Here is a 24,359-nt window from a genome sequence, read left to right as displayed (position 1 = left end):
GAGGCCAGATCGAAGGTCAGCAAGCTGCGGCTGCAGCGGCTGCTGCAGCAGCAGCTGCTCAGAAGGCCAGAACAGGAAACAGCCCAGCAGGAGCCATTGCATGTTTCACCACCCCCTCCCCCTCCTCCCCAGGCACCCATATTTCCCATACCACCACCTCTTTCATTGAAAAGCCGCCTTCCCATATCTCCCGAACCTCCCAAAGTTCCCGAAGTGGTTCCCATCCCCGAGCCCCCTAAAGTCCCGATGTAACACCAATTACCAGAGCCACCGAAGGTTTCGGCCGCTCCAGAGCAGTTGTTCAAGAAACCAAACCCCAGAGGCTCTGGTGCCAGAGCCACCAGCATTCCTGGGTGAGTTCCTCCCTCCGGATAGTGTAGATGTTGAGCCGTCTTTGCCTCTTAGTAGTGAGAATGTTCCCTCCGACGAGACTTCTCTCTCTGATTCCTCTCAGTCCCCTCCCTTTGAACCAGCCCAAATTGAGGCAGTGGACGACACTAACAGTCAGATTTCAGAGCCCAAACAGTCCGTAGAGACTGAAGTCTCTGAGCTGGAGAGTCCTGCTTCTGTTGAGGAAATTGTTGCTTTTCCTGCTGACTTTGCTGAACCTTCTGTTCCACGGTTGCAGAGGAGTTGAGTGCTGTTGAAGACGCTGTCATCACAGGCAAAGTTATTGAAGCTGTGCTGCCCTCTCCCGAAGCTCTTTTGTCTGCAGCCTTTGCAAGTGATCCCAAATAAGACAGTAGGGGGTGTGGGGGGACTTAAAGACCGGCAGACCCCATCTGCCCCACAGGATGAGCATGATGCCGTAGATTTTGCTACTTTTACTTCCTCCTATTTTCCAGAATATGACCCTTTTAACAGTTTTTTCCAAATTCATATTCTTTGTCCATCATAACATTGTCATTGTCTGTGCAGTTATATCGCAAACGTGTCCTGTACATACGTTCTGTATACTTGCTTGTCTGATATGTGAAGTTCTGGGTTATATCTTCATTTTCAAAGAGTGTTGTATAAGGACTCTATTGTTGTAACACATAGTACAGGTATGGTTTGACTATCATATATAAGCTCTGGCTTTAGGTTTGAGGGACATTTTCAGGTTCGTGAGTCAATATTTGTGATTTTTTTTTTTCAGTGAAAATATGAAAAGTTTTTTTATTATTGGTGTACTTTGATTATACCCGGTAATGTGTTTGGAACACTATGGGATGATCATGTTATATATGTAATGCAGTTATAGCTTGAAAATCAAGTATCTTTGAAGCCATACAATAGTACACAAGGTTATTTTTATCATGCTGTTTTACATATTTTGTGCTATGCTTTTTGCTATCAGTTTATCAGAATACTTTGCTCAGTACTCTGTTCAGACATATTGTACATAATTATTGTGCACTAAATCAGTTTTACTTTTTGTTACAAAGCAATTTTAGAGGACTTTGCAGGTATAAGCAGGCTGTAAATTGAATAACAACACTTGTTTTCATTTAGCATGTGTCTTGGTAGGTTAAGTTTGTCCGTATTACTGGTATCATACTTTGCCTTGACTGCCTGTCAAATAATTACAATACTTACTGGTTTTATAGCCCTAACTTTGCTTTGCCAATTGGACTTATCTCGTAACACCACTAACAGTGAAGGGTTTGAGTTTTCCCAGTTTTAACCATTCATCAAACGAGGTATTTGGATATCAAGTCTTCCTACTTTTTGCAGTGATTATTCCAAGTGTGATGGTGATATGTTCCATCTCTCAGAGTCTATCAAACAGGATTAATACCTTTTAATACCCTTTGTGTACTCTTTCTTCTTTCGCAGCACCAGAAAACCAAACTGGCAGTTACTCTGACATGTTTATTTGCTTTCTTTATTGACTCGTAGTCAGAAGACAGAGATCACTCTGCTTATAGCTATGCACGATTGATTATTTTTTTGACTCGTATGCCAGAAATTTGAAGTTACAGTTATGCTTTGCAAAGTTTTTTATTTGTATTTTACTGAAAAGGGTAATAAGGTCAGGGATTAGACGTATCATTCAGGAGCCTGACTGTGAGAACTTGCCGAAAGAGGATCATGATCTGTTGTACAATCTAGACAGTTTATGCCAACTTTACTTACTAATTTTTAACAGTATGAATTCTTGAAAGTTCTGAAACAAGTCAAAAAACAAAATATAGGAAGGAAGTGTGTTTTAAGTCCAGTTGAAGACTAAGCGGATGAAGATTAAAGGTCGACTGAACTTTGAGAAAAATGGGGAGGGGTAGACATGTTGAAAGAGTAAATTTTGTGTCATTATGAGCTTATTTTTATTTCATTCATTTCATGGTGTGAGTGTGTGTGGTATTAATTAGCAGGGTTATAATTAATTTCTCTCTCTCTCTCTCTCTCTCTCTCTCTCTCTCTCTCTCTCTCTCTCTCTCTTCTCTCTCTCTCTCATTGATATGATTCTCCTGGGTGCATTCTTATGGGAGCTGATAATACTAGTTTTTTGGTATGCTTACACTTCTTGAAAAAAACTCTCTCTCTCTCTCTCTCTCTCTCTCTCTCTCTCATCTCTCTCTCGCTCTCTCTCTCTCTCTCTCTCTCTCTCTGCTCTCTCTCTCTATATATATATATATATATATTATATATATATATATATATATATATATATATATATATATATATATATATATATATTATATATTAATATATATATATATATATACTATATATATAGTATATATATATATATACAACACTGCAACAAATCACTGTAGACGTGTGATGATCATATATGCATACAGCCAGGAGAAGGGTGAAATGAAATGACTTGAACCGAGCGCTTTCATGTATTTCTACACCTCATCAGGGTTCAGGTACAAGATGCCAAGAAAAAAACAAATACAGAGTCACAAGAAGACTTCGTGCAAGACAAATGATGCTAAAAAACAAACAACGCTAACAACTACCAGACAGTTCTAATACCTAATAGCCTACTTGTTTTAAAATACCCTTCGTTAAAATCTCATCATATATATATATATATATATATATATATATATATATATATATATATATTATATATATATTATATATATTTATATATACACACATATATTTATATATATATGTATATTTTATATATACACATATATAAAATCTATATATATATATATATATATAATATAGATATATATATATATATATATATTTCTCTCTCTTGTTTCTTTAAGTGTTCAAACATTACATTCTTGGTATTCTAAACAAATGTATACTCAGCTGTCCATGTTGTTGTAGGATTGACAAAAATTTTTAATTACTCAAAATGTACATAATATTTATTGTACTTGTTTTATACATTGCAATTAAACTGTGACGCCTTACAGGTAAGATCTTTCATATTCAGTTCACACAGCACACTATGCTTTACAAGTTGTCTGTGTGTAGTGTATCAAGGTGTTGAAACAATGTATATTGACTATGGGATAGAATTAATGTCCCCTTGTATTAATGGAAGCTGTTTTGGTACTTGAGAATCTTCTGTACAAGAGTTCTTCAGAACGAATTCTGTTCTTGTCGTACAGAATCACAAAATGTCTAGGCTATGTACACAAGATTAGATTTTCCCTATGTTGGAACCATTTTATTCATCCACTTTGGGAGTAATTTAAATGACAAGGCCAATATGAAGTTTTGTTAATTGTTGAGGAATTAGGAGTTCAACATCATGGATGCTATGATGAACATTTTTGAGCTAGGTAGTACGTACAGCTCAGTTTTACGCTTTCCTCACGTATCATTGAATTGCTTCAGGTATATATCCAGATTCAGTGGCATTTATATATGAATCCGTTACAGCTTCAACTTCTGTATATGCTTGTTCATCTCCTGGGCATACACAAAGGATTTTTTAGATGAGTCACTTGTATTTGTTTTGTCCATAATTGGACCAGAATGGTATCCCATGTGGTCACCTTTATTTTGTCAAAGGAAGTATAGTGACGTATTGATATTTTACCAGTTTTATGTCATTCCCATTTAAGTAGTAACTCCAACTTGGCCTTGCCAAGTTCCGCAGAAGCTTCGGTCTTACATGTGCAGATTGGAAAGAAGAGAGTTGGCCTGAGATGGGTCATGCATGTACAATGTATATACCCAGATCCCCCCCTTCCCTTTCATTTCCCTCTCACCCCCCCCACCCTCTCATAACACTGCAGATAAGACATATTTCTTTGGAAACGGACAAAATTGATATGGAGCATTCTAACCTGAACAGCGACTTTACATTCTCTGTTGTACTATTGTACTGTGTGTACAGATTCCTTTTCCTGTAAGGTAGCACAGTGGTCCCCTTGTATTCGTGGGGGGATGCGTACCAGACCCCCCCCCCCCCCAGTTGGAACCCCTATATAAATGCTAAAGACGGCCTATTTTGTTAGTTAAAACTCAAGAAAAACCCACTAGAAATTTTCATACCTGTTTTTTTTTTTTTAATAGTTTTATCACAAAAAGTGCATTTTATGATGAAATTGGTAAAAAAACAGGAATTTAGGGGATATTCATCAGAGAAAAATACGGTGAATAGGCAAATTTCCCACAAATAAGGGGGGGATATGTTCCAGAGAGAAATCTATGAATGCGTGAGTCTGCGAATCCTGAGAACACGAATACGGGGAGCCACTGCATTTGACACTCTGAGAGAGTATGTTAGATTTGATACACTTTGAGGTTAATGTTTTCAGTTGATATTGTATGTACTCGTATAGTATTATTTTTTATTTTAGGTAGTAACTCACTCTCTCTCTCTCTCTCTCTCCTCTCTCTCTCTCTCTCTCTCTCTCTCTCTCTCTCTCTCGCTCTCTCCTCCTCTCTCTCTCTCTCTCTCTCTCTCTCTCTATCAATTGACTGTTTGGTATCCTGCAGTAATGGAGTAATTTTATATTGCTTCAATCGCATTTTGTGGATTTCTGTAAAGACCACAGCTAATTGTTTCCATTACATAACATCACTTCATCATTAAGAAAGCGTTAGCATATTCTCGGTATTTATTTTGAACATTCATCCTTTGTGCGTATATGTCCCTCACCCCATCGTTATGTACTCCTTAGAACCTTCCCCAGGTATCGAATGCTCCATCCATTCAATAAGAGCATTAGAGTTATCTTAGGTGAACTAATCATTTGCCCAATTTACAAGGGACAACAAACTGCCTGGCCTGCTATACAGAAAACTGCCCTCTGATATTTGATTTGAAATTTTAGTCATTGAAAGGGATGCATTTTGTGCCAAGCGTAGAACGTTAAATAAACCGTGATGAATTGTAAAATACTCTGGATTGACTCATATTCAATGAGGGAGGAAGTTGATTCAGTTATTCGGTACTGTTTGTGAATGATCACTGATTAAAAAAAAAGGGAGGCAGTTTTCTTATAAGCACTCAACACCGAAGATCTTTTTTGGGCATAACACATTAGAAATGTGTCTTCCCTGGTTTATGGCTCCTATGCTGGGTTTCTCAGGAAACAGTAACGCTGTGAAAGTATGCTTGGCTGCTACTCATTTCGCTTCCACATAGCTTAAGTTTATATTTGATAGATTGATGAGTTCATAAGATTCACAATTTTCCTTTTGGTATGCAATTTTAATACATTAAATTCACTTACATTGCTATTGAAATTTAGTGGACATGATACCAATTAAATAGATGAAAAAGTGATTAACTGTTTTAAAGTGAGAATGGTACGCGTTGAATCCAAGTCTGGAGGATATCCAAGCTAATCTGTTTCATCGTTATCATCCTTAGCGACACAGTCCACTCCCAACGAAAGCGTGGGTGAGGTTCCAGTTGTTCCACCTCTGCCACTTGTCGAGGGAACCATTCCCACTCAGATACTGCCAGAGGCTCCGTCCCCTCCAGATGTTAACATTGCAGTCAGGTATGTGTCGAGGTTATAAAATAGACCTCTCTTTCTGTAACTGTGATTGAGTCATACTTATGTGTAGGGCTATTATAGTGTACTTCTTGAAGGCCTTTACGTCCAACATAATTAAGTTGATAAGCAATTGTTATTTGGACTTTGATGGTATTGAAAGTTGCTCATGAGAAGTGATGAGGGTAGTTGGAAAAGGGCAGGTTGCAATATTGGAAAATAGTAATGTAGAGGGATATACGTACAGTAATACGTACCTCAATCTTATGCGATTCGAGGTTGTGCGAATTGTCAGTAGCGCTAACTTTTCATTAGAATCTAACTAATTATCATACGTGAGTATTTCACAGACGTGATCACAAAACACAACATTTTCGAATCCTGGAGAAACCCTGCAAAGGTGTTTGTTCAATTTTTTTTATGTAAATTAAATAACAGTAAATAATACAAATAATAATTTCTCTCTCTCTTTTTAACTGAGGAGAGAGAATTTTTATGGTACATGTAGTATGTACTGTTTATTAATATTTTCGATATTAATCATAATATTAATGATATAATAATGATAAAAATAATAATATAATAATAATAATAATAATAATAGGAGTAATAATAATAATAATAATAACATATGGAGCAATCCGGTATCACACAACAAACATACAACATGGCTCCAGGAAGTCAAGGAAGAAGAAACAGGGAGAATAAAACAAAGATTCACAGAGATCACGACAGGCACAGTCAGACACCAACTAAAGAAAATGCCAAACTGAAAACCCCAGGTCCCGATGAAGTCCATGGATACTGGCTCAAAAACTTCAAGGCCCTACCCACAGAATAGCAGAACAACTCCAGCATTGTATCTCAAATCACCAAGCACCCAAATGGATGACCACAGGAAGAACATCCTTAGTACAAAAAGACAAGAGTAAGGGAAATATAGCCAGTAACTACAGGCCTATCACCTGCCTACCAATAATGTGGAAGTTACTAACAGGTATCATCAGTGAAAGGCTATACAACTACCTAGAGGAGACAAACACCATCCCTACCAACAGAAAGGCTGCAGAAGGAAGTGTAGGGGCACACAAAAGACCAGCTCCTGATAGACAAAATGGTAATGAAGAACAGTAGGAGAAGGAAAACCAACCTAAGCATGGCATGGATAGACTATAAGAAAGCCTTCGACATGATACCACCACACATGGCTAATAGAATGCCTGGAAAAATATATGGGGCAGAGGAAAATACCATCAGCTTCCTCAAAAATACAATGTGCAACTGGAATACAATACTTACAAGCTCTGGAATACAGACTAGCAGAGGTTAATATAAGGAGAGGGATCTTCCAGGGCGACTCACTGTCCCCACTACTCTTCGTAGTAGCCATGATTCCCATGACAAAAGTACTACAGAAGATGGATGCCGGGGGTACCAACTCAAGAAAAGAGGCAACAAAATCACCATATGATGTTCATGGACGACATCAAGCTGTATGGTAAGAGCATCAAGGAAATAGATACCCTAATCCAGACTGTAAGGATTGTATCTGGGGACATCAGAATGGAGTTTGGAATAGAAAAAATGCGCCTTAGTCAACATACAAAAAAGGCAAAGTAACGAGAACTGAAGGGATAAAGCTACCAGATGGGAGCAACATCAAACACATAGATGAGACAGGATACAAATACCTGGGAATAATGGAAGGAGGAGATATAAAACACCAAGAGATGAAGGACACGATCAGGAAAGAATATATGCAGAGACTCAAGGCGATACTCAAGTCAAAACTCAACGCCGAAATATGTAAAAGCCATAAACACATGGGCAGTGCCAGTAAATCAGATACAGCTGCAGGAATAGTGGAATGGACGAAGGCAGAACTCCGCAGCATAGATCAGAAAACCAGGAAACAAATGACAATACACAAGGCACTACACCCAAGAGCAAATACGGACAGACTATACATAACACGAAAGGAAGGAGGGAGAGGACTACTAAGTATAGAGGACTGCGTCAACATTGAAAACAGAGCACTGGGGCAATATCTTGAAAACCCAGTGAACCGACGAGTGGCTAAAGAGTGCATGGGAAGAAGGACTAATAAAAGTAGACGAAGACCAGAAATATACAGAGGACAGGAGAAAGACAGAAAGAACAGAGGACTGGCACAACAAACCAATGCACGGACAATACATGAGACAGACTAAAGAACTAGCCAGCGATGACAATTGGCAATGGCTACAGGGGAGAGCTAAAGAAGGAAACTGAAGGAATGATTAACAGCGGCACAAGATCAGGCCCTAAGACCAGATATGTTCAAAGTACGATAGACGGAAATAACATCTCTCCCATATGTAGGAAGTGCAATACGAAAAAATGAAACCATAAACCACATAGCAAGTGAATGCCCGGCACTTGCACAGAACCAGTACAAAAAAGAGGCATGATTCAGTGGCAAAAAGCCCTCCACTGGAGCCTGTGCAAGAAACATCAGCTACCTTGCAGTAATAAGTGGTACGTAGCACCAACCTGAGGGAGTGAGGAGGAGAAACGATCAGCAAAGATCCTCTGGGACTATGGTATCAGAACGGATAGGGTGATACGTGCAAATAGACCGACGTGACGTTGATTGACAAAGTCAAGAAGAAAGTATCACTCATTGATGTCGCAATACCATGGGACACCAGAGTTGAGATAAAGAGAGGGAAAAAATGGATAAGTATCAAGATCTGAAAATAGAAATAAGAAGGATATGGGATATGCCAGTGGAATCGTACCCATAATCATAGGAGCACTAGGCACGATCCCCAAGATCCCTGAAAAGGAATCTAGAAAAACTAGAGGCTGAAGTAGCTCCAGGTCTCATGCAGAAGAGTGTGATCTAGAAACGGCACACATAGTAAGAAAAGTGATGGACTCCTAAGGAGGCAGGATGCAACCCGGAACCCCACACTATAAATATCACCCAGTCGAATTGGAGGACTGTGATAGAGCAAAAAAAAAAAAAAAAAAAAAAAAAAAAAAAAAAAAAAAAAAAAAAATAAAAGAAAAAAAAAAACAATAGAAATAATGTGGCGCCGTGGCAGAGTGGGTTAGGTCGTCAATCGACAGGTTAAGCAACATTGGGGCTGGTCAGTGGGTGACCGCTCTCCTCGGCGTTGATTCCTTGGGAAAGGATCTTTACCATAATTTCCTCAGTCTACTCAGCTGTAAATGAGTACCTGTCCCTGATGAGGTAGGGTCCAGCTATGGTTAAATAGCAAAACTCAGCAATGATGGAAAGAAATGAAGGAATAAACGACAACGACGTAAATGGAACCTCTGGCAATAGAGGAGCTTCGTCCGGCAACCAGGTATTCAACCCAATTGAAGGGGAAGACGGTCAGGTACTTGGAGGTCGTCATCCAGCAACTGATCACCACAACGAAAGTAATCAACAGCCTGAGATTGGAGCTACAGAAGCAAAAAGGAAGAAATGGACAAGAGAAGAAAATAAGGAAATATGGGAGATGCTACATCAGAAGCAACCGACGGAGAGAGGATATAGAAAGAAGGTTGGTCAACATCTGGAATGAGAGGAATAACACCCCCCAAACAGAACAGAGGCTGGCAGACCAAGTAAGAAACATAAAGAAAAAGAACTGGCTCTCCCCAACAGAAAGAGAAGAACTGGAAGGGAAATATCACACGACAACGAATTACACGAAGACGAACTGAGAGACGATGCCACAGAAGACAACAGGGATGATGGGGTATCAAACAACGACACACGAAGAAACACCGACGAAGTAACAGACAGGACGGAATGGGTAGAAAAGATTAGACAATGGATGGAACAGATACAGAGAGAACAAAGATCCCCTCCATGAAAGCCTAACAACGCCAAGAAATTAAGGGAGAAAACAAGTGAGGTCAATGAAATAATGGGCATAATACACACCACCAGTATCACAGAAACAAATACTAACTTGGCATATGCAGGAGCAAGATTAGTAGCAGAACTGATGGGGATACGAACACCAGCACAACCAACCCAACAGAAACCAAAATAGCAATCTCCTTGGAAAAGGCGCCTGGAAAAGCAAATCATGGTGATGAAATCTGACTTGAGTAAACTGAAAGAGATGGCAGAAAAAAGGCTAAGAAGCAAGAAAACAAGGGAGGAACTCAACGAGAAATACAAAGTACAAGAGAGGGACTAAACAACACAATAGAAGTAAAACAGAGGCTTAAGGCCAAAAGCACATAAGATCCAACGATACATGAACAGGAATAAGGGATACCAACAGAACAAACTATTCGGAACTAACCAGAAAAGACTATACAGCCAACTAAGATGGGAAGACAACCACCAAGAAATTCCTGAAGCCGAACCAAGTGAGAGAGACTGGGAAAACATATGGAGCAATCCGGTATCACACAACAAACATGCAACATGGCTCCAGGAAGTCAAGGAAGAAGAAACAGGGAGAATAAAACAAAGATTCACAGAGATCACGACAGACACAGTCAGACACCAACTAAAGAAAATGCCAAACGGGAAAGCCCCAGGTCCCGATGAAGTCCATGGATACTGGCTCAAAAACTTCAAGGCCCTACACCCACAAATAGCAGAACAACTCCAGCATTGTATATCTCAAATTACCATGCACCCAAATGGATGACCACAGGAAGGACATCCTTAGTACAAAAAAGACAAGAGTAAGGGAAATATAGCAGTAACTACAGGCCTATCATCTGCCTACCAATAATTGTGGAAGTTACTAACAGGTATCATCAGTGAAAGGCTATACAACTACCTAGAGGAGACACAAAACCATCCCCCACCAACAGAAAGGCTGCAGAAGGAAGTGTAGGGGCACAAAAGACCAGCTCTGATAGACAAAATGGTAATGAAGAACAGTAGGAGAAGGAAAACCAACCTAAGCATGGCATGGATAGACTATAAGAAAGCCTTCGACATGATACCACACAGATGGCTAATAGAATGCCTGAAAATATATGGGGCAGAGGAAAACACCACCAGCTTCCTCAAAAATACAATGCGCAACTGGAATACAATACTTACAAGCGCTGGAATAAGATATGCAGAGGTTAATATCAGGAGAGGGATCTTCCAGGGAGACTCACTGTCCCCACTACTCTTCGTAGTAGCCATGATTCCCATGACAAAAGTACTACAGAAGATGGATGCCGGGTACCAACTCAAGAAAAGAGGCAACAGAATTAACCATCTGATGTTCATGGAGGACATCAAGCTGTATGGTAAGAGCATCAAGGAAATAGATACCCTAATCCAGACTGTAAGGATTGTATCTGGGGACATCAGGATGGAGTTTGGAATAGAAAAATGTGCCTTAGTCAACATACAAAAGGGCAAAGTAACAAGAACTGAAGGGATAAAGCTACCAGATGGGAGCAACATCAACCACATAGATGAGACTGGATACAAATACCCGGGAATAATGGAAGGAGGGGACATAAAACACCAAGAGATGAAGGACACGATCAGGAAAGAATATATGCAGAGACAACGATCTCAAGTCAAAACTCAACGCCAGAAATGTGATAAAAGTCATAGACACATGGGCAGTGCCAGTAATCAGATACAGCGCAGGAACAGTAGAATGGACGGAGGCAGAACTCCGCAGCATAGATCAGAAAACCAGGAAACATATGACAATACACAAAGCACTACACCCAAGAGCAAATACGGACAGACTATACATAACACGAAAGGAAGGAGGGAGAGGACTACTAAGCATAGAGGACTGCGTCAACATTGAGAACAGAGCACTGGGGCAATATCTGAAAACCAGTGAAGACGAGTGGCTAAAGAGTACATGGGAAGAAGGACTAATAAAAATAGACGAAGACCCACAAATATACAGAGACAGGAGAATGACAAACAGAACAGAGGACTGGCACAACAAACCAATGCACGGACAATACATGAGACAGACTAAAGAACTAGCCAGCGATGACACGTGGCAATGGCTACAGAGGGGAGAGCTAAAGAAGGAAACTGAAGGAATGATAACAGCGGCACAAGATATGTTCAAAGAACGATAGACGGAAATAACATCTCTCCCATATGTAGGAAGTGCAATACAAAAAATGAAACCATAAACTACATAGCAAGCGAATGTCCGGCACTTGCACAGAACCAGTACAAAAAGAGGCATGATTCAGTGGCAAAAACCCTCCACTGGAGCCTGTGCAAGAAACATCAGCTACCTTGCAGTAATAAGTGGTACGAGCACCAACCTGAAGGAGTGATAGAAAATGATCAGGCAAAGATCCTCTGGGACTATGGTATCAGAACAGATAGGGTGATACGTGCAAATAGACCAGACGTGACGCTGTTTGACAAAATCAAGAAGAAAGTATCACTCATTGATGTCGCAATACCATGGGACACCAGAGTTGAAGAGAAAGAGAGAGAAAAAATGGATAAGTATCAAGATCTGAAAATAGAAATAAGAAGGATATGGGATATGCCAGTGGAAATCATACCCATAATCATAGGAGCACTAGGCACGATCCCAAGATCCCTGAAAAGGATTCTAGAAAAACTAGACGCTGAAGTAGCTCCAGGACTCATGCAGAAGAGTGTGATCCTAGAAATGGCGCATATAGTAAGAAAAGTGATGGACTGCTAAGGAGGCAGGATGCAACCCGGAACCCCACACTATAAATACCACCCAGTGGTGGTATTTATAGTGGAGGACTGTGATAGAGCAAAAAAAAAAAATAATAATAATAATATAACTGTAGTTACAAAATTTGTGATATTATTTTAAAGAAACAGTTGGAAAGAAAAGAGAACTATGTTGTATGTATGTACACACTCCTATATTTTTACCAACCATTTATTTCTTTTTTATGGGTAATGACTTAAGCTAAGTTTTAAATGAAATTTCAGTAACTTTAATTTCATTCAAAAGATAAGCTTAATATTTAGGGAGCATGATTATGGTCATATTTAGTGTTCAAACTAGAAATAAGCTTTTATTAGCCTTTTTAGAGACTGTGCCAAACTTACACAAAAATGATATTGTAATGATACAATTAAGTTTGTTCATACGTACCTGGCAGATATATATATATAGCTGTATTTTCCGACGTCCGACAGAATGTAAAACTTACGACACACGTAGTGGGAGTCAGGTGGTTAGTATCCATTCCCGCCGCTGGGAGGCGGGTATCAGGAACCATTCCCATTTTCTATTCATAATTTTTATTTCCACTGTCTCCTGAGGGGAGGTGGGTGGGTACTTGATTATATATATCTGCCAGGTAAGTATGAACAAACTTAATTGTATCATTACAATATCATTTTGTTCATGAAACTTACCTGTCAGATATATATATAGCTGAATCCCACCTTTGGTGGTGGGAGAAGACAGAATAGAAGATTTAGGAAACACATATATGCAGATAATTGATATCTTGGTTCCTTACCTGTTAGCATAGCTGGCTTCGTGATTACTGCCACGTAAGTCTGCTTGTGCTACTAGAGTTGCCAGCGAGGTAGAGACCTATATAGCTGGTGCACTCCAGTTGATCTGTCAACAGGGGCGAGACCACGATGTGACTAGACCATGAACCATACAGATGAGGGCAACGAGGTAAAAACACAACCACCTGGCTTAGCCTACCAAAGGTATCCCACTTAAACTAAGCTAATGGAAGGGAGATCCGCCCCAGGCGGTCACCCCACAACCATAAAACACAAGTTAAAAACTCACCTAACCACTAAAGGATAGAATGAGTGTTACCTCCTACCCCCAAAACAGTGTCTGCAGCAACGTATGGTCCGAGCGAGTAGCAATTTTCGTATGTCGCTTTCACCTCCCGCAGGTAGTGTGAAGCGAACACCGAATTGCTTCGCCAAAATGTGGCATTCAAAATGTCTTTGAGTGCCATGCCATATTTTTGTGAAAAGCTACCGAGGTAGCGATAGCCCTCACCTCGTGGGCTTTCACTTTTAGAAGCTTCATATCACTATCACTGCACTTTTCATGAGCTTCTTTAATCGTACTTCTTAGGAAGAACGCCAGTGCGTTCTTCGACATCGGAAGATCCGGTTTTTTCACCGAGCACCACAAGTTGTCAGAAGAGCCTCTGCAGGCTTTAGTTCTCTGCAAATAGAACTTGAGAGCCCTGACAGGACACAGGACCCTCTCACATTCATTTCCCACTATTTCTGACAACCCTTTGATTTCAAACGACCTTGGCCAAGGGTTGGAAGGGTTCTCGTTCTTTGCTAAGAACGTAGGACTTAAAGAACAAACCGCATTATGATCCGAGAACCCAATCTGCTTACTGATAACCTGGATTTCGCTAACCCTCTTCGCCGTCGCCAGAGCGGTTAGGAAAATGGTCTTCTTCGTCAGATTCCTAAGTGAAGCTGAATGAAGCGGTTCGAACTGACCTGACATCAGGAACTTAAGTACCACATCTAAATTCCACGAGGGTACTTTAGGTTGAATGACCTTCGTAGTCTCGAAAGATCTAATGAGATCATGAAGGTCTCTATCATTTGTCAAGTCGAGTCCTCTGTGCCTGAAGACTACAGAAAGCACGCTCCTGTAGCCTTTTATTGTGGGAACAGCTAACTTCACTTCCTCTCTCAGGTAAAGAAGGAAATCAGCTATCTGGCTCACAGAGGTTGTGGTGGAGGAAATGCCCTTCTTTCTGCACCAGCTTCTGAAGACAGCCCACTTCGATTGGTACAAAGCGATTGAGGAGGGCCTCCTTGCGGTGGCAATCGCCTTAGCCACAGGTCTTGAAAAACCCCTCGCTCTGGCCAACTTCTTGATAGTCTGAACGCAGTCAGACTCAGAGCGGGGAGGTTTTTGTGGTACCTCTCGAAGTGGGGCTGTCTGAGTAGATCTTTCCTTAAGGGCAGAGTCCTCGGAAAGTCTACCAAGAAGGACATCACCTCTGTGAACCAGTCGGCCGCTGGCCAGAAGGGGGCGATGAGGGTCATCCTTGCTCCCTCTGATGCCGCGAACTTCCTCATTACCTCCCCGAGGATCTTGAACGGGAGAAAGGCGTTAAAGGTCCAGACCCGACCAACTCCAAAGTAGGGCGTCTACTGCCACTGCTCCCAGGTCCAGAACTGGAGAGCAATACAGCGGAAGTCTTTTCGTCCGGGAGGTTGCGAAAACGTCCACATGAGGACAACCCCAGAGGTTCCACAGCGACTGGCAAACCTCCTGGTGAAGGGTCCATTCCGTCGGCAGAAGCTGTCCTCGCCGACTGAGAAGGTCCGCTCGAACGTTCTCTACTCCTGACACGAATCTTGTCAGGATAGTGATGTCTTGCGACTTCGCCCATAACAGGAGTTCCTTCGCGATGGCGAACAGAGAAGAAGAGTGGGTTCCCCCTTGATTCCTTAGGTATGCCAGGGCTGTGGTGTTGTCCGAGTTGATCTGAATGACTTTGTTGGAGATTTCTTCCTGGAAGAACCTTAGCGCCAGGTAAATCGCTGATAGTTCTTTGAGATTGATGTGCCAGGACACCTGTTCCCCTCTCCAGGTGCCTGACACTTCTCTCCCTCCTAGTGTTGCTCCCCAACCCGTGGACGACGCGTCGGAAAACAACACTAGGTCGGGGTTCCGAAGCTTGAGAGAAAGCCCTTCTGCAAGCTTCCGCGGATCTGACCACCAACTTAGGTGTTCTTTCACCTCTTCCGTCAACCACAAGATCGCTTCCAGATCTTGTTTGCGCTTCCAATTGTTGGATAGGAAGAATTGAAGTGGTCTGAGGTGCAACCTTCCCAGAGAAACAAACTTCTCCAGTGAGGAAATGGTCCCCAGCAGACTCATCCATTCCCTCACCGAGCATGTTTCCTTCCCCAGAAAGGTTGACACTTTGTCTAGGCATTGAAGTTGTCGCCCCTGGGACGGAAAAGCCCGAAAAGCCACTGAGTCCATCTGAATCCCCAGATAGACTAAGGATTGAGAAGGAGTCAGATGCGACTTTTCGAGGTTTACCAGAAGCCCCAGGGACTTCGCTAACGACAAGGTCGTGTGCAGGTCCTCCAGACACCGGTCTTGCGATGAGGCTCGAATAAGCCAGTCGTCGAGGTAGAGAGAGATCCTTATCTTCGCAAGATGGAGCCACCTCGCCACGTTCTTCATAAGAATGGTGAAAACCATCGGCGCTGTGCTCAGACCGAAGCAGAGTGCCCTGAACTGGAATACTTTCCTCTTCAGGACAAACCGCAGGTATTTCCTTGATTGGGGATGGATGGGGACGTGAAAATACGCGTCCTGGAAGTCTAGTGAGACCATCCAATCCCCCTGTCTTAAAGCTGCCAGCACAGATTGAGGTGTCTCCATCTTGAATTTCTGCTTGGTGACGAAGAGATTTAGGCTGCTGACATCGAGGACGGGTCGCCACTCCCTCCCGACTGCTTCAGCACTAGGAACAGACGGTTGTAAAAACCTGGAGAATCCAGGTCGAAGACCTGTTCCACAGCTTGCTTCTCAATCATTTGATCTAGCAGATCGAAAAGCACTTTCTGTTTTTCTCCTCGATACGAAGGAGACAAATCCCTGGGTGTCGAAGGCAGCGGGGGCGACTTCACGAACGGAATTCTGTATCCCTTCCTCACGATATCTAGCGACCAAGCGTCGGCATCTCTCTCTTCCCAGGCTCTCGCGAAAAGTAGAAGTCTGGCTCCTACCGGCGGCTGAAGGACTTCCATATCACTTCCTACTCTTTGAAGGAGCGGGGGTTTTGCCTCTGGAAGTGCCTCTTCCTCGAGAGGCTGGTTTCGAGGAAGATCCAACTCGAAAGGGCTTCGATTTCTTGGTAGAAGAAACCCCAGAAGATGAAGTACCTGCTGGTCTCCTCGAAGACTGAGCCAGAAGATCTTGCGTTGCTTTCTCCTGAAGACTCGAGGCTATGTCCTTAACCATAGCCTGGGGGAAGAGATGGTCTGAAAACGGAGCGAAGAGCAAATCCGCCTTTTGCGCTGGAGAGACGGATTTAGCTGTAAAGTTACAGAAGAGTGCTCTTTTCTTGAGAAGTCCCGTGCTGAAATGAGTAGTCAACTCCTCAGAACCATCCCTGACGGCCTTGTCCATGCAAGACAATACACTGGACAGCTCCCCCAGACTAACGGAATCAGAACTCTGGACCTGGCATCCAAAAACTCCCAGACACCAGTCGAGAAAGTTAAAGACCTCTAGAGTCCTGAAGAGGCCTTTTAGATGGAAGTCCAACTCGCTATGAGTCCAAGAGACTTTCGATGATGACAGGAGGGCTCTTCTGGAGGCATCCACAATGCTCCCAAAATCACCCTGAGCAGAGGCTGGAAGTTTAACGCCGACGTTCTCTCCCGTCTCGTACCACATGCCCGCTTTCCCGCAGAGTCTTGAAGGCGGCAAAGCGAAAGAGGTCTTGCCTGAAGCTTTCCTCTTCTCCATCCAATCGTGGATTTTGCGGAACGCTTGCTTCGTGGAAAGCGACTTCTTCATCTTGACAAATCCCGATGCCTTCGATGCTTTGAATGAAGAAAATTGAGGAGGAGGAGTACGAGGGGCTTCAGGTTGAAAATTTTCTCCAAACTCCGACTGGAGAAGACGCGTCAAAACCTTGTAGTTCGATGAGACAGGAGAAGACGCGTCTCAAAACCTTGTAGTTCGATGAGACAGGAGCCAACTGCTGCTCTTCATCTGCTTCGACGAAAGCGTCACTAACTCCCTCTTCAGAAACTGGAGAAGTTGGAGGGAGTACTGAAGAAACTCGAGCCGAACGGTGTGTAGACGAAGCAATCGCCTCTTGCGCTGAAGTATCGTCAATAAGAAAAGTACGACGAACAGGTAGGGTTCCCTCTTCCACCTGTGCTTGCGTTGGTGAGGAACTGGCGTCCACAGGCGCGCGCTTGGCGTCCGAAGCCACACGTCTGGTGCCGACTGGTGCGCGCTCGGCATCTACTAGTGCACGCCTGGCGTCCACTGGCGCGCGCTGAGCGTCCACTAGCGCGCGCTTGGCGTCCACTGGCGCGCGTTTGTCATCAACAGGTGCGCGCTTGGCGTCCACTGAAGCACGCTCAACTTGCACAGAAGCGCGCTCGGCGTCCACAGCTCGCTTCCGAACATCAGATTTCGTAAGAGCGGGTAAAACCGCTTCCCGAGAGTGAGAAACGAATTTCTCACCTCCTCTAGAGAGCCGCTGGGGAGCAGAATGAACTCTAGAGGGAGACTCAAACGGAGAGAGAGACGAGCGAGGAGAAGGAGAGGGAGAACGTCTCGACTTCTTCACAGGAAGCCTATCATCCTTCCTACGACGACGCGGAAGAGTCTCTCTGGAAGCAAGAACCTCCTGAAGTTGCTGCTGCAGCGACTGAAGCATCTTCTTGGTTGGTGAAGCCTGCTGTTCTGGGGAGGGACTGATCCTGTGAGCAGGAGAGTGGCAAGGGGACGCCTCCCTCCTCCTCCCAGGAACGGCCTCTTCCCGAACTCTGGAGCGACTGTATCGAGTTACCCGAATCCACGTCCGAAGAATCCCTACGCCTTTTCTGTGGCGGGAAAGCGGCGAACGCACTATCAGGAGAAGAGCGAAGTTCCGGAGAACTTGGACGTGAAGCGTCACAAACACACACAGTCCTTTTCAACGGACGAGAAGCAGCATGAGAACTCCACCCTTTACGTGGGGATGAAGCCTCCGAAGACGAAAAACACTCCTTGAGGAGACGTGCACGCGCACGCTCCTTGGCAGTCTGGGGATTTCATCAGAAACTGCTGAAGGCACGCCAGATCAGTGGGGGTTCCTCATAACCCTCCTTCGGCTTTCGACATGCTCTCTCCCCGGGTCCTGGGAGTCAAGCAGAGGTCCCGGCCTAGAGGCAATAAGGCCGATCTGGCGCACCCTCTACTACACAAGGGGTATCACTGCACTTCTGCACTTCACTTTTGCTCTCAAGAGCCAACACTTTCGATTCTAAATTACGAATCGACTCCAAAATTAAGGACAAAGTATTACCTTCTACAGACACTGCTTCAGGGCCCGAAGGCAACACTACAGGGTTAGGAGAATTAACAGAAGGAGGGTTAACAGGAGAAACATTAATATCTTGCATACCCGAAACACTCCTAGAGGAAGACCTCCTTAACCTATCCCGCTCAAGTTTTCTAAGATAGGTTTCATACGCCTTCCACTCAGAATCTGTTAACCTTTCACACTCCTTGCAACGGCTTTCATACGCACATTCATGCTCCCTGCAACCTTTACATACAGTATGGGGGTCTACTGAAGCTTTCAGTAGCCTACCTCTACATTCAGACTTAGAGCAATATCTAGCGCTAGCTGAACTAGACCCTGACATTTTATCCAAAGAGAAATCCAAGCCAAAATCAATTCGATCCACTAATAACGTGTGCCTAGCCACCGATCCAAGTCAATTAATCCAAAAAAAAACAAAAAGGGATACTCAAGTAGCTAATAAGTTTCCAAATCCAGACGGAGGTGCTGTAAACAGATGTTCACAACACCGGCGACAGAAAAATTATGAATAGAAAATGGGAATGGTTCCTGATACCCGCCTCCCAGCGGCGGGAATGGGTACTAACCACCTGACTCCCACTACGTGTGTCGTAAGTTTTAAATTCTGTCGGACGTCGGAAAATACAGCTATATATATATCTGACAGGTAAGTTTCATGAACAAACTTCCCTTTGTAGAAGGGGGTCTGGTACCTAACCTCACGTAATTTTGGGGTATTAATACTGTATGTACGTATAATACTACATAGTAGAGATTATGAGACAGACTTTTGGCACTCATTATGATTCTTGCATAATGTATACATATTTAATATACCATAGAAGTATGTATTTCTTTCCATTTGCAGAATAAGCAAATTCATTATTTAATTAAAGCCATCTTACTGATCAATATCGTAACACAAAAACTTGAACTTGAGTATGGAAAGAGTAGCAGTAAGTTGTGCAATTCATTTCCCCATTCATGAAAATTAATGAACAGTCACCTGTTTGTTCATTTTTATCTTCCATACATGTTTGTTTGTGCTCACATACAAGTCTTTATTCTTTACATTGGAGCCAAATCCGTATGTAAAGAAATTCAGTTTTGTATGTCAGGAAAAATACAAGTTCTTCTTAAAAAGTTGCTCTTTGTCTCAGAAATACTGGTCAGTTGTTTCGTAGAATTTTGGTATTCAGAAAACTGATCAAAGGTGGCAAACTCCCAGTTGGTTAATAGTACTTACCTCCCACCAAGAGTAAGTCTATCCTAATGTTAAGACCGAAGGTTTGTTTCGCATATGAACAAATGACGAATTTGTAGCTAATTTGTATTTTTCATAACTTACAAACCTGATGTCTTAACATACAAAGGCCCACCTCTAACCACCCCTCTATCAACTAACCTGGGTTGGAAGAATAACTACATGGTCACGAGTTAATGAGGGTTATGTGGGTGGCTCCACATGTCTCGTGACCAAGCACAGATGCCAATAGTCCCTTGCGTACACAATTATTTTAAACTTTATCGGTTTCTAGCTGGCACCGAGTATTTATGCTAATGTTAAGACCTCAGGTTTGTAAGTTATGAAAAATACAAATTAGTTACAAGTTTGTCATATTTTAATATTTTATAACTTATTCATTGGATGATTCTGTTCACAGAGCTGCTCCTAGCCCAACGTTGACACAGCCAGCTGGGAACATACCGCCGTGGTCCATTTACGCCGAGGAGGCGCACCTGATGGTCATGAGATTACGCGAGGAGAAAGAACAAGAAATCAAGAAACTCAACCAAGATTGGCGTGATAAGCTGGATGCCAGAGAAAAGGAGGCAAGTATTTTGAAGCTGTAGTGTTATATCAGTGGGCTACTACAGCAGTGAATAGGTCATAGGTAGTCCCCGGGTTACGACGGGTTCGGCTTACGACGTTCCGAGGTTAAGGCGCTTTTCAATTATATTCATCAGAAATTATTTCCAGGGTTATGACGCCTACAAAGCTGATCTGGCAGAAGCAATATGACACCAAAAATGCAAAATAATCAATATTTTTAAGGTTTTTTTGATGAAAAATGCAATAAGAATGCAGTTTACATAGCTTTCAATGCACCAAAAGCATTAAAAGTAAGGTTTGATAGGATTTTTGACGATGTTCTGGCTTACGACGGTTTTCGGGTTACAACGCGTCTCAAGAACGGAACCCCCGTCGTAACCTGGGGACTACCTGTATATGGTTAGTGTAATTGCCCTAAGGGTGAATGTGAATAGATTTTTTTTTCTAAAGGCAACATTGTTTTAGCAGAGTTCATTACCTGTGGTCATTTTCCACATAGCAAACCAGCTTCTACTGTGTCTTGTGAAAAGTTCCCACCTTGTTTAAGAAACTTTTTGATGCGGCAGTAGTAAATGCTATTTGGAATTGGAGTAGTCTCATTGGAGGTTATTTCAAGTCGCTCTAGTTTCTACATAGTACAGGTCTCTAAAGGTGCCAATGTTTGTTGAGTACTGATCAATAATTTTATATGCAAGATTGTTGAGGATGTTTCTTTTGGGTTATGACTTCCTCTTTTAAAATCCTGCTCAAACTGTCTTGTTAGGAGTTAGTTTCCTTGTTTAGTTGCTACAGTAGCTCATTACAAACCACAAGATGTTTCTTTGAGGAGGAGAAGGCAGCATCAACCTCTTTTGTTTTAACAGGAAGAGCCAAGCCTTTGTGAGGTATAGAATGTTCAGACCTTTAATTCTCCCATGAAGCCTTTCACGAATTTATTCTAGCATGAGAAATGAAAATGGAGCAACTTGAATTCTCGTTTGAGTTCCCGCCTAGTCTGTTGGTTTTAGCTTACACTCGAACCCCTGCCTATTTGCTGTTCTGGATTCAGGGGCTTCACCTATTCATGGATTTTTGTGTAGAATGTATGTCGACATTATTCGCAGAAGATTGACCTATTCAGGGAATTTTCCATAGAGAAACATCCAATAATTAGTGTACAGTGGTCCCTTATTCGCGGGGATGCGTACCAGACCCCCCCACGAAAGTTTAGAAGCCGCGAATAGTTGGAACCCCTATAAAAAGCTGAAAACGGCCTATTTTGGCAGGTAAAACTCAAGAAAAACCCCTCAAAAAAATTTTATACCTGGTTTTCTTAATATTTTTATGACAAAAAGTGCATTTTATGATGAAATTGATTTAAAAAACCAGGAATTTCTGGATATTTCTCATAGAAAATACCACGAATAGGCGAATCTCCCGCGAATAATGGGTAGATGTGGTCCAGAGAGAAATCCGCGAATACGCAAGTCCACGAGTCCGGAAAACGCGAATACGGGGAGCCCACTGTATTTTCATGTTGTTTTTATGACTACATTTTTCATGATAAACTTTCAAAATAGGAAGGTACAGTGGACCCCCTGTATTCACGAATTTCTCTCGGGAATGTTTCCCCGCATTATTCATGGAAAATTCGCACATTCGCGGTATATTTCTATGAGAAATATCCACAAATTCCTTTTTTTTTTTTTTTTTTTTTATCAATTTCATTATAAAATGCACTTTTTCTGATAAAAGTATTAAAAAAACCAGGTATAAAATTTTTTAGTGGGTTTTTCTTGAGTTTTAACTAACAATATAGGCTGTTTTTAGCATTTTTATAAGGGTTCCAACTATTCGCGGGTTCTAACTATTCACAGGGGGGCTCTGGTACGCATCCCCCGCGAATACTGGGGGACCATTGTATAAGCATTTTGAGGGGGTGTCAAGTATTCATGGATTTTAGGTATTTGCAAGGGATTGTGGCCCCTTTTCCCTCCACAAATCCCAGGAATTGACTGCATTTGTTTCTGTTTTTTTTTCTTATAGTTTATTCTTGAAATCAGTGTTTCGTTTGACAGTCTGCTTTCCCCTTTTGGGGCCCTTGGTGCTTGTAGCATTCTGCTTTCTCTAGAACTTGTAATTTTGCCCAAAGCTCAAATCTGTGCATTGTTAATTATAATACTGTAAATTGTTTACACTATTCCTTTTGCTAATCTAATTTGTTTTGCTTTTCTGTTTCTCATAGCATTGATTCTGTTTCCAGTTATGGTATCCTGTTCTAAATTTATATAAATTAGGCTTATATTAATCTCACTGCCCTACTTGGTTACCAGGTGGGGTTTCTTACCCCTAATACTTCATATACTTTTGCAGTTCATCAAGATGGCACGCCTCTCTGAGGACCAGGTGGCCAGCACCCTGAAGGAAGTGGAAGGATTGTTCATGAAGGCTTCGTGTTCTCCCGTCTGCCAAAATCACCAGGATGCCGTCATGCATTGCTACCAGGACCATCCCCGCCAGTCCCTTCGATGTGCCAGGGAGGTGGAGCAGTTTGCACAATGTGTGGATCTTTCGCGTCTGGTAAGTGCGACTCGATTCTTGCTGCCGGACTGTATACACGTGACCTTTTCTGGTCAGTTTTCTTATACTACAGACAGTCCTCAGTTAATGGCGATCCAGTTTTATCACCTTAAAACCAGAGATTTATGGTGCTATAACACACAGAGTTCCAATTATCAGTTGATGGCGGTTTTCGCTTATCAGCAACCTGCCGAGAATGTAACCCCTGCCGATAACTGGGGACTGAGTGCCTGTGTAGCCTCTGCACTTTAGTAACATTAATGATGATGTCAGGATTTTATTTTCGAGGTGTCATAACGTATTTTGCTAATTTTGTTAATAATCTAGCATTGGTCTTATTGTTTAGGCCCAGAATAAAAAAAAATAGCTTTCAAGGTTATTTTACAGTAAGCTTCTATTTCTCTACAACATCCCTGAGGATTTCATGCAATTAGAACCTTAAAAATTCATGATTCAAGTGAAGATTCAGTGCATTACTACCACAAAACATTTTACACTGTAGTTTAATCATTTATTTAAATATTTATTGATATCAATTTAATTTTCTTGTCTAATTTTTTTCTGTAACTTCTTGCACATGAACACCACATTCTTCCGAAGTTTGAATTTCATGTCAGTGGCTCCTATAGGCTTCTTCCATATGAATAAGGATTTGTCTTCAGAATAATAATAATAATACCTTTTTCAGCAATCAGTCATGAAGCAAGAAGCACACTGAGGAATCACGCTAAATGCCACATCAAGCACTGCGTCAGCTACAAAAAGCACTTCGAAGTAAGCGAACTGCGAAGGAATCTATTAGCAGACTAAATGTACAGCATTGTTTCTTTTCTTGGAAAAAAAAAAGATGTATATGTCATAAGATTTTGAATAAGATTCATATTGTACAGTCATAATCTTTTATTAATTAAAATATTTACAAAAGAATTCTCCGTTCGTGCGAGATGTTTCGGTCACCTTACAAGTACTCTCTGTCCCTTGGGGGATTCGTCTTGGCAAATCGCTTCCCTGGTCTGCAAATAAAAGAGAAAACAAGTCAAGGACTATTA

At 42.0% G+C, this 24,359-nt stretch overlaps 1 protein-coding gene across 1 annotated transcript; it reads left to right on the top strand.

Annotated features, from left to right (window-relative positions):
- The first annotated feature begins 314 nt into the window (after positions 1 to 314).
- Positions 315 to 24,237, top strand: LOC135206029 (MICOS complex subunit mic25-like). The gene is made up of 5 exons (XM_064237199.1): positions 315 to 353; positions 5,786 to 5,918; positions 20,582 to 20,750; positions 23,104 to 23,310; positions 23,999 to 24,237. Exons 3-5 carry the CDS (start codon positions 20,661 to 20,663, stop codon positions 24,026 to 24,028), a joined length of 327 nt encoding a protein of 108 aa, XP_064093269.1. The 5' UTR covers positions 315 to 353; positions 5,786 to 5,918; positions 20,582 to 20,660; the 3' UTR covers positions 24,029 to 24,237.
- Positions 24,238 to 24,359: the final 122 nt, after the last annotated feature.

Source organism: Macrobrachium nipponense, chromosome 29 (assembly GCF_015104395.2).
Source record: "Macrobrachium nipponense isolate FS-2020 chromosome 29, ASM1510439v2, whole genome shotgun sequence".
Lineage (NCBI taxonomy): Eukaryota > Metazoa > Arthropoda > Malacostraca > Decapoda > Palaemonidae > Macrobrachium > Macrobrachium nipponense.
Note: the sequence above shows the minus strand (reverse complement) of the source record. Positions and strands in the feature narration are given on the sequence as shown.